Source organism: Trichomycterus rosablanca, chromosome 2, assembly GCF_030014385.1.
Source record: "Trichomycterus rosablanca isolate fTriRos1 chromosome 2, fTriRos1.hap1, whole genome shotgun sequence".
NCBI lineage: Eukaryota > Metazoa > Chordata > Actinopteri > Siluriformes > Trichomycteridae > Trichomycterus > Trichomycterus rosablanca.
Genome location: NC_085989.1, coordinates 34503271 through 34515287, shown reverse-complemented (window position 1 = coordinate 34515287; position 12017 = coordinate 34503271). Strand labels below are relative to the sequence as shown.

At 39.4% G+C, this 12017-nt stretch overlaps 1 protein-coding gene across 1 annotated transcript in view; it reads right to left on the bottom strand.

Moving 5' to 3' along the window:
• nudcd1 (NudC domain containing 1) overlaps positions 1–9236 on the bottom strand; it is a 48685-nt gene extending 39449 nt beyond the window's left edge. Inside the window, exons 1-2 of the mRNA XM_062990779.1 lie at positions 9060–9236; positions 5926–6080 (exon numbers count right to left, since the gene is read on the bottom strand). Coding sequence (XP_062846849.1) covers positions 5926–6080; positions 9060–9174 — 270 coding nt within the window. The 5' untranslated portion in view covers positions 9175–9236. The remainder of the gene's footprint in view (positions 1–5925; positions 6081–9059) is intronic.
• Positions 9237–12017: the final 2781 nt, after the last annotated feature.

Here is a 12017-nt window from a genome sequence, read left to right as displayed (position 1 = left end):
GTACGAGTCACATTTTTATGACCACCAGCTAATACCCAGAGTAACCATCGTGTGCAGCATGGGCAGCAGCTAGATGGGCTGGGAGTGACTCAGTAAAGTCCTGGTAGGTTGTTACAGGTATCTGGAGCCATACTGACTGCGGTCCATCCCACAGCTGCTGGAGGGTGCATGGGGGAGGATCCATAAAGTGAACACGATGATCAAGGTGCTCCCACAGATGCTCAATTGGGTTCAAGAGGGCCAGGGTAGTACTTGGAAGTCTTGGTCATGCTCTTTCAATCAATGTTGGACATTTCTAGCCATGAGACATGTCGCATTGTCCTGCTGGAAGATCCCTTCCGCCCCAGGGAAGACAATCAGCATGTATGGGTGTATGTGATCTGTCGACTGTGTATGTATGACACATAAAGGCAAATAAATTATATTCTACTCTATGTCAACCTACAAAGACATGGTATGACAAAACAAGCCCAAAGAGTGAGGGCTGTTATAACCACGAACCAGGGTGAGAAAAACCAAGCTTTAAGACTTTCCTAAAACAACAAACAAAATAGCTACGGGTCATTTCTCTCCTAACACCCGGTTATGCCTACTCTCACCTTAATAAGAGTACCAATGCACCAGTCATATACGATAAGGATTCCACCAGTGTCTTTAGATTTCCGAGTAGTTTTTAGTTACCAGACTTTCACTTACCAAGTAATTTAAAGAGTTTATTGGTGCCCATTTTGGCCATCACTTTTTACTGCAATTAATATCACACATTTATTAATGAGGAACCCTGATTTTAATAATTGGTTTAAATGTTCCAGCATGTTTATCAGGCCATTCTTTGGCTCTATGCAGGGTACATTTTAAATCCTTGAATATCAGGGTGTCTGCATTGTGTTCTGCCACGACATCACCAAAAGACAGGGCAGTGCGAGCTCAGTGGATCAGAAGGCTGCCGGTTCGAGCCACACAGTCACCCAGTTGCCACTGTTTGGCCCTTAAGCAAGACATTTAACCCTGAATTGCTTAAATTGTGTTCTATCATAATTGTAAGTCGTTTTAATTAAGCTTGCGCTAATTGCCGCAGATGTCAATGTAAAACAATGGTGGTAGAATTCATCCATACAGACAGGTTCATTTATGACACTTTACCCAAAGCACAAACTTTGAACAACAATCTGGATTTAATGTTTTTGAGCCAGGTTATTTTGTGTGCACATGTTCATGAAGGTTTCTTCCAAGATTTTATGATCTCACAATTCCCTCTATAGTGTGCTCCCTCAAACTGCCTGCAGTTATTTCTGTCTGGCTTGAGTCAGTGTAAATACCAGGTTGCCTTTATCAGTAACGAAGAGACCTTGGGGTGTTTACACATAAACATTTCACGAGACAATTACCCTTTACAGTTAATGTGACATATAATAATTCTACCCGCAGTTATCTGGTGGAAATGAAGCTTTAAATGCTTCAGCCTTTAACTAAAGTAATTTGCTGCTGATCTGCTTAAAGATTCCTCAAGACACATCTTTCACTTTTTAATCATTATTTAAACAACATTTATCTCATAAAATTAAGTTTTTTAACCCACATCTTATACCTTTAGATTTTTTTTTATTTAAATACTTTTATGTTTAACCACTGCTGTATCCTGGACAGGGTTGTGGTGGGTCCGGTCTTCCCGGAATAACTAGGTGTATTGCAGAAACATATGTGGTTAAGACAGCAATCCATCACAGGGGCTCAGGCAATCATGTCTGTGTGTAGACACCTGACCAGACAATAGCACTCCTGGGGATTCTAACCCTGGATTCTAGTGGTTGTGGACTAGTGTACTGCACCACTGTGTCAAAATGAAAAAAATGTTAATCTGTGTTTAAATCTGTAACCCATTCTAAAAAAGCTGTGATAGAGGCAATGCAAGACTGAAAAGTTTAAAGTCTGTGGAAAGAACACAGATAAACAGGTAACATGGAATGCTTACATGGCTGGGTACATATTAGGAGTATTAACAAAAAGCTCAATCGTTCAGGAGTCGAATTCCAGGTCAAATGATGATGAAATGATCACGACTGCAAATGATTTCAAGATTTTACCCCCTATTGCTCATAATATAATTAAGAGATTTAGACAACAAAAAGAAATCTTTTTATGTAAATGGCAGGGCTAAAAAAAACAAAGGCCTCATGGCCTTGAGCTTCGATCCCTCAGACAACAGTGGATTAAAAACCAGCATGCTCTGGTATTAAATATAACAAGATGGGTGCAAGTAATGGACATAGTATTTTCCATCAAAGGATAAAAAGAACCATTAATTATTCCCCAATGCAAACTTCAAATGCTAGTGTCTAGCAGGTTATGGGGTGTATTGGTGCCAACAGCATACAAGAATTACATACATTACATACTGTAGAGACTGCTTTTTTTAATGCATTTTTCTTTTTTAAACTGTGGTATTGTTTAAACCTCTCACCTTTGTATTTCGACTTGCTGACTTATTGTATCACGTGTCTTAACAGTGTCTATTTCACCAGATAATAAATCCAGCATTACCTTAAGATGCTGGATTTTTAGTCAGTTATTTTTATTTATCCATAGCAATTTAGATGTTGACCTTGAATAACAGACATCATAAGCTATAAATTATGCAGTTTAGGAAAAAGCTTTAGATTCTAGTTTGACTGCCAATTCTTGTATGCTTGATATGAGAGCAGAAAACAGAACATGGCACATTCAACCTCTATTTAAAAACGGGATAAACCAAGACGAATGGCTGAACAGAAACCAGCATAAAGCTGGTGTGCCATCTAGTGGTAGAGTTTGGTACAAAGTGGTCAAAAATGCTGAAAAGGAGAAATTAAAAAGTCCAATCAATAACGACATATTATGAATATTCAGTAGTAATGAAAAGTATTTGACAATATGTTTTCAGTCTAATTACCCCATTTTCCATGGTTAGTATAGAAGTGAAATAAAACATAATACCAGTAATCAGAGCCCAGTACTTAGTTCTTGTGTTTGAAGGTGCCTACAGCCAACTGTTGTTTCAAGATCTTTCCACAGGTATTCAATGGGATTTAAATCTATTTTTGGATCATTTTTGCATGGTCTGGGTCAATGTCCTGATTAAAAAAAATCTTGCTTGCTGACACTGGGCCCTACACTGTGCTCCAAAATCCTTTGGTAATCCTTAGATTTCATGATGCCATACACAGAGTGAAGAAGTAGCAAAGCAACTCCGAAACATCTGCAAACCTTGAACATGTTTGACAGTAGTGGCCAGTACCTTAACCGCTAGGCTACAACTGTTCACCTTTTTATTTCCTGGGAAATGGGATCCAGCAGAGAATTAGTTGGTATTTCCGTTTGTTCCTGTTAGTTGTTTTCTCTATCGTAAGGGATTCTGTTGTAAGGGATTCCATGGCTTGTAGACAGGATTTGGAATGCAAACAGATTAGGTCTTCTGGGAGTTATCTTGTATAAATTTAATGGCAAGTAATAATGAGTAAGTATCTGCTGTAAAAATGGAGCAGTTTTGTGGTAGGCGGATGATGTGGTGATGGTCAGTGGTGGTGTAGGCTGCTCCGTGCGTATCTGTTCTGGAGCCATCTGTGTAGATTCTCGGTGTCGTGGGTATTTTTCTCTGATAATAGAGAACTGTTTACGTTGAGTGGGGATGTACACTGATTTCTGATTGAAATTCTTTTTGGTTTCTTGACATCCCATCATTTCACAAGTTTAATGTCAAACACACTCATAGCATTTTTGTGTCTCCAATTCCCCTCACTTGCATGTTTTAGACTGTGGGAGCTCCCGAAGGAAACCTACGCAGGTACAGGGAGAACATGCACAAAGAAAGGACTTGGACTGCCCCACGTGGGGATCAAACCCAGTACCTTTTTGCTGTGAGGTGACAGTACTACCCACTGAGCCACCGTGCCGCCCTTCTGGATATTTAGTGTACCTGGGATTGGTCTTGTTCGTTGTCTGAATGGTTTTATCTGTTTTGGTTTCGAGTTGTTCAGATGTGTGGACTGATTGTGGGAGATAGTTTGAAATGCTGGGCTTTGTTTATTTCCTTGGAGTTTGGTACACTAGATCTATTCATTGTCTCCTGATATGGAGGGGAGGGTCATCTGCCTCGACGTCCAGGCTTTTAATGAGCAATGTTCCATACAACCCTAGGTTTAAATCCTTGGAGGTGGATGGTAATAAAATGTTGCAGGTAGATTTGTAGCTCCATAAATGGTGCCTCTGTAGTCCAGCTGAGGCTGGTCGGTATAGTTCAGTAGCTGTGGGTCTGCCCCCCTCCTAGTGTCTGTGAGAATTTGTATCTATTATCTAGTCTACATACAAGCAGCTCATGATGTTTGGGTTGATAGATTGTGCAATATTGTTAATTTTGATACTGAATAGGGTTCAATGTCAAGATGCTGCTTTGCGACACCAAGTTCTTGTATATGCAAGTCTGAGTATTTGTTCTTTACCATGACCTTGAACTTTCTGTCTGTTAGGAAATTCGATTTGAAGATATGTAGTTATCCCCATAGGCCCATCTGCTGCATTTCTAGTACAGTGCTTCTCAAGCAGGGGGCCTAGGCCCCCTAGGGGGAATCAGTAAGCCTAGAGGGGGGTCCCATTGCACTTAATTGAAATGAATAAAAAGAACACTATGGGCCAAGAAAATCATTAGGCTATTGCCATATGGGAGATTTCTTGTGATGTCATATAGATCTATTTTAAACTGCCTGTTGGGTCTTTAAGAACGGACACATATTTGATTTGCCCACCACAACAGTACTAAGGTCAACAGACAGCAATTAAAAAGATCACGATTCAGTTGTGGATGCAAATCACAATACCTTTTGTCATCCGTGCTAAAAGCATAAGAATAATATCATAACCCATGTCTAGGGGGTCCCAAAATTTTTTTTTTGGAACACAGACGAGGTGTAAGAGGGAAAAAAAAGAAATTGAGAAACGCTGTTCTAGTATACCATGTGGTGCCATCTTTTTCATGGCTGTGAAAATGCAGCTTGTCAGAGCTATGTAACAGTAGTTGTTAGAGTCCCTGTGATCCTTACCTAGTTTGGGGAGTGGGATAACTGTTGCCTCCGTCCACTGCATTGGGATCTCCCCCATAGACTATATGGTGTTTATATTGTTTAGGAGTGTTAAGAAGGCAGTGTAGGGTGTTTCAAAAATTGATAATGGATCATATCTAGACCGACTGCACTGTCATGTACATGGCATATTTGTACCCATTTAGTTAAAAATGAATGCTGGACAAAAAACTAGTCATTCAAGTTTATTCCAAAATACGGTAATCTTCTAGACCTTCATCAGTCGTCAAAGGACTCTGCCCACAGGGCGCTGTTGGCTGGATATATTCTTGGTTGGTGGACTATTCTCAGTCCAGCAGTGACAGTGAGGTGTTTAAAAACCCCAGCAGCGCTGCTGTATGTCAGTGTCACTGCAGTGCTGAGAATGATCCAACAACCAAATAATACCTACTCTGTAGTGGTCCTGGAAGAGTCCTGACTATTGAAGAACAGCATGAAAGGGGGCTAACAAAGCATGCAGAGAAACAGATGGACTACAGTCAGTAATTGTAGAACTACAAAGTGCTCCTATATGGTAAGTGGAGCTGATAAAATGACAGTGAGTGTAGAAACAAGGAGGTGGTTTTAATGTTATGGCTGATCAGTGTATATATATGATTTTATAGCAAAAGTTGTGGCTGTAATTGAACCTGAACTCAATAATTAAAACGGTTGTCCACATACTTTTGGAAATGAGGCAAAATATAAAATATTTTAGAGTGCTAATCTCTACATTAGCTTACATTAACAAAAGGGCTTGGAGCTTAGTGAATATTTCCTGATAATTCCTGCTTGGTGTTGATCACTGCAGTAGGAAACTTTTTGAAGAACTTACCAACGTGACTGTCAGGCTGAGCACTCTTCTTTTACAATCAATGAAGTAAACACTCTCCTCATACCAGGGATCAATGTGAAGATAGTTGTACATGCCAAAAGCTTTCATATGGTCCAGAGTATACTGGGTGTCCTTCAGTTTCACCTCTGCCACAGCTAAAAAAGGAGAAATGTTTTTCATTATGAGAATGAGATTACCAAGGAACACGTGCTCTTTTTACAGTGGAAGATTCTTTCTTGCGCAGTAGCAAGGTAGAGCTTTAATTTTATGGCAAAAATTATCCTATTTTTTACTTTTTATGCAGAAAATCGAAACACGAAAAAGAACTGTTTTCAAGTTATTCACTCACAGTAAGAGAACAGCTGAAAAAATTATTAAAGTTTCAGGACTGCAAGGATGTACTTGTCCCTTAAATGTAAACCTTTCACGTTAGTTGTACGTGTATACAGTGCCTTGCAAAAGTATTCAGCCCCCTTGAACTTTTCAACCTTTTGCCACATTTCAGGCTTCAAACATAACGATATGAAATTGTAATTTTTTGTGAAGAATCAACAACAAGTGGGACACAATCGTGAAGTGGAACGAAATTTATTGGATATTTTAAACTTTTTTTAGAAATAAAAAACTAAAAAGTGGGGCATGCAATATTATTCAGCCCCTTTACTTTCAGTGCAGCAAACTCACTCCAGAAGTTCAGTGAGGATCTCTGAATGATCCAATGTTGACCTAAATGACTGATGGTGATAAATAGAATCCACCTGTGTGTAATCAAGTCTCCATATAAATGCACCTGCTCTGTGACAGTCTCAGAGTTCTGTTTAAAGCGCAGAGAGCATCATGAAGACCAAGGAACACACCAGGCAGGTCCGAGATACTGTTGTGGAGAAGTTTAAAGCCGGATTTGGATACAAAAAGATTTCCCAAGCTTTAAACATCTCAAGGAGCACTGTGCAAGCGATCATATTGAAATGGAAGGAGTATCAGACCACTGCAAATCTACCAAGACCCGGCCATCCCTCTAAACTTTCAGCTCAAACAAGGAGAAGACTGATCAGAGATGCAGCCAAGAGGCCCATGATCACTCTGAATGAACTGCAGAGATCTACAGCTGAGGTGGGAGACTCTGTCCATAGGACAACAATCAGTCGTACACTGCACAAATCTGGCCTTTATGGAAGAGTGGCAAGAAGAAAGCCATTTCTCAAAGATATCTATAAAAAGTCACCTGGGAGACACCAAACATGTGGAAGAAGGTGCTCTGGTCAGATGAAACCAAAATCGAACTTTTTGGCCACAATGCAAAACGTTATGTTTGGCATAAAAGCAACACAGCTCATCACCCTGAACACACCATCCCCACTGTCAAACATGGTGGTGGCAGCATCATGGTTTGGGCCTGCTTTTCTTCAGCAGGGACAGGGAAGATGGTTAAAATTGATGGGAAGATGGATGGAGCCAAATACAGGACCATTCTGGAAGAAAACCTGTTGCAGTCTGCAAAAGACCTGAGACTGGGACGGAGATTTATCTTCCAACAAGACAATGATCCAAAACATAAAGCAAAATCTACAATGGAATGGTTCACAAATAAACGTATCCAGGTGTTAGAATGGCCAAGTCAAAGTCCAGACCTGAATCCCATCGAGAATCTGTGGAAAGAGCTGAAAACTGCTGTTCACAAACGCTCTCCATCCAACCTCACTGAGCTCGAGCTGTTTTGCAAGGAAGAATGGGCAAAAATTTCTGTCTCTCGATGTGCAAAACTGATAGAGACATACCCCAAGCGACTTGCAGCTGTAATCGCAGCAATAGGTGGCGCTACAAAGTATTAACGCAAGGGGGCTGAATAATATTGCATGCCCCACTTTTCAGTTTCTTATTTCTAAAAAAAGTTTAAAATATCCAATAAATTTCGTTCCACTTCACGATTGTGTCCCACTTGTTGTTGATTCTTCACAAAAAATTACAATTTCATATCGTTATGTTTGAAGCCTGAAATGTGGCAAAAGGTTGAAAAGTTCAAGGGGGCTGAATACTTTTGCAAGGCACTGTATATTAATTTCCATATACATCAAATATGTTAACAGACTGACAGACAGAGAGATAGATATAATTGCCATGTTTAACTATCAGTGTACACATAATTACTGAAATATTTATTTACACTATTTATTCAACACTGTAAAAGCCCCTTTGGCAGCAATTACAGCTGCTAGTAATCTTAAAAACATCTTAACACACCTGGATTTGTGCAATTTATCCTATTCGTAATAGCAGATCCTCTCACGCTCCAACAGACTGAATGACAATTGTATGTATACTGCCATCTTTAGGTTTTTTCCATAGATGTTAAAATGGGATATTAAGTCTGTGCTTAGGCAACCCCAGTGTCACTGTCAGGTTAAAATTTGAACTGTCAGCCCAAATACTATGGGGTTCTTTCTTACCTATAATTAGTTATTTAAAAACTCAAAAAATATGTTTATATTTCAGACTTGGACATAGTTTGCAAAAATTCAAAAGGTCTTTCTGAATACACTTAACTTTCCCAATCTGTGTATTGGAGCCGCATATGCTGCCATCTAGACAGTATCTTATATGGGATGCCCATGCTTGTTTTAGCAGGACAATGCCAGGTCACAATATTCATATTACAACAGTGTGGCTTTGTAGTAAGAGTGAAGTACATGAAAGGTGATGTAACAGTGGTAAACATACTGTATATCTGTCCCAACATTTTTGGAACGTGTGCGAGCCATTAAATTATGGTGTTGGAATATGGAAACATTAATACATATGAAAAACATGTTGTTTTGGGTCTACATGTATGTATTAATGCAATAAGCAACCATTTAGCAATCACTCTATCCTATCATATATCCAAGTGCTACATACAATACAAACATAATGAGTGTAAACAGACACCATTCATTTAAGGCAGTTAGAAGAAGTGCTTCCATAGTAAACATTACCTTACTCTAGTTTAAGTAGACTGCATTTATATCATTTACATTGCATGAAATTAGAACGAATTTTACAAATCAACCAGAACAACTGATCCACTAATTATATAAACTATTATACTGTAAATACAGTTAACATAAATAAAAGTGAATGAATGTATTTTCTCTTACCTGCGTCCAGTTCTACATTATAAGATGGAATTGAGTCTAATGACAGTCTGTAACTTTCAAAGCTCGGGTCCAGCAGTTCTCTGTTCACTTTTAAAGAACAGTTCGGATACGCCATGTTTCTTATTATATTAATAACACAATAAAATAGTGCACTGGATTATAAAGAAGAATGTAAATAACTGCACTGCTGGCTAGTTGACATGCAACTGAAACTCATGCAGCTTTTCGACACGCTGTCCAAGTCGATAGGGATCCTGGGAAATGAAGTCTAAATATCGTGCGCTCCATCTATGCTTCTTGTAATAAATGTTTATTTTTACGTCGCAGTGCAATTTTTGTGATTAAAAATCACGATAAATTAATTTAATGTTTAAAAATAACCATGACAATAAATATAGCCTTGAACTACTATGTCCCTCCATACAACAATAACTCAACCCACCATAATACATCAGAGCAGTACTTCTAAAGTCAATATTGTTTCTACACGGTAACCTATAATGATGCACTGTAGTGGATTTAGGCTGCGTCCCAAACTACGTGCTAGAGTGTGCAGTAACGATATCATTTGGTAGTGTTCTAATCCAGACGTCAGCATTCCTATTGAGAAAGCTTAATAAATAAACTATTTTTTTCCTCATATGAAAAAGAGTACTTTATACGACTATACATGGAAGCATGTCACCGACATAAAAGTCTCAATATTATGACAAATATATATATATATATATATATATATATATATATATATATATATACAGGGGTTGGACAAAATAACTGAAACACCTGTCATTTTAGTGTGGGAGGTTTCATGGCTAAATTGGACCAGTCTGGTGGCCAATCTTCATTAATTGCACATTGCACCAGTAAGAGCAGAGTGTGAAGGTTCAATTAGCAGGGTAAGAGCACAGTTTTGCTCAAAATATTGCAATGCACACAACATTATGGGTGACATACCAGAGTTCAAAAGAGGACAAATTGTTGGTGCACGTCTTGCTGGCGCATCTGTGACCAAGACAGCAAGTCTTTGTGATGTATCAAGAGCCACGGTATCCAGGGTAATGTCAGCATACCACCAAGAAGGACAAACCACATCCAACAGGATTAACTGTGGACGCAAGAGGAAGCTGTCTGAAAGGGATGTTCGGGTGCTAACCCGGATTGTATCCAAAAAACATAAAACCACGGCTGCCCAAATCACGGCAGAATTAAATGTGCACCTCAACTCTCCTGTTTCTCCCGGGAGCTCCACAGGGTCAATATACACGGCCGGGCTGCTATAGCCAAACCTTTGGTCACTCGTGCCAATGCCAAACGTCGGTTTCAATGGTGCAAGGAGCGCAAATCTTGGGCTGTGGACAATGTGAAACATGTATTGTTCTCTGATGAGTCCACCTTTACTGTTTTCCCCACATCCGGGAGAGTTACGGTGTGGAGAAGCCCCAAAGAAGCGTACCACCCAGACTGTTGCATGCCCAGAGTGAAGCATGGGGTGGATCAGTGATGGTTTGGGCTGCCATATCATGGCATTCCCTTGGCCCAATACTTGTGCTAGATGGGCGCGTCACTGCCAAGGACTACCGAACCATTCTGGAGGACCATGTGCATCCAATGGTTCAAACATTGTATCCTGAAGGCGGTGCCATGTATCAGGATGACAATGCACCAATACACACAGCAAGACTGGTGAAAGATTGGTTTGATGAACATGAAAGTGAAGTTGAACATCTCCCATGGCCTGCACAGTCACCAGATCTAAATATTATTGAGCCACTTTGGGGTGTTTTGGAGAAGCGAGTCAGGAAACGTTTTCCTCCACCAGCATCACGTAGTGACCTGGCCACTATCCTGCAAGAAGAATGGCTTAAAATCCCTCTGACCACTGTGCAGGACTTGTATATGTCATTTCCAAGACGAATTGACGCTGTATTGGCCGCAAAAGGAGGCCCTACACCATACTAATAAATTATTGTGGTCTAAAAGCAGGTGTTTCAGTTATTTTGTCCAACCCCTGTATATATATATATATATATATATATATATATATATATACAGTATATATATATATATGTATATAACATTTGAAAAACAAGTACCTGAGATTGTAGGTCACATTTATTAGTCAAAAAGGTCACATTTCTTAAATAAAAAAAATCTTAATAACGTGGAAAACGCGTCAAATTAATATTTATAAAACGGATGGTTCCGGTCCTAAAATCTGATTGGCTGAGCCGCGTTCGAAGCCGTTGTAAAATCCCCGATAAACGCACACCTATGACCACCTCACATCATTCCATATTAATACGCCACTGAATAGAAAAAAATTTATGTTATTTTCGCCCTCATGTTGCCTAGCAACACTGTTAATCGAACTATTTTGCGTCGCGGAAGAATGCTTTATTGTAAGTTTATACACAATAAATACATTTATGAATTAAACATTGTTGTATTTATTATATTTTATGTTGAACGCCGTTTTATAAAAGCAATAAGCCACTCGAGACCGTGCATTACTGTTATGATTTTAGCACGGGGAAAGAAGTTTTAGGCACTCCGCTTCGCGTCGTGCCAAAAATGTCATCCCCGTGCTAAAATCACAGTAATGCACGGCCTCTCGTGGCTTATTGCTTTAATAAGGTCACCACCTGGATTTAACTAAGCAAATAGGTAAGATTATCCCATTGGATAATTACTGCATGGGTGATTGTTTCAGCTGGCAACAAGTTATTTAACCCTAACTGATGCAGTGAGTAGCTTCTCATTTGTTAAACAACCATGTGGAAAGACACATCCTGTGGTCGTGGAAAAGATGTTAATCTGTTTCAGAAGGGTCAAATTATTGGCATGCATCAAGCAGAGAAAACATCTAAGGAGAAGCTGAAACTACTAAAATCGGGTTAAGAACTGTATATTCCTTCAGTCTGTTTTCCCGGTGTACAACATTGTACCTACAATGTG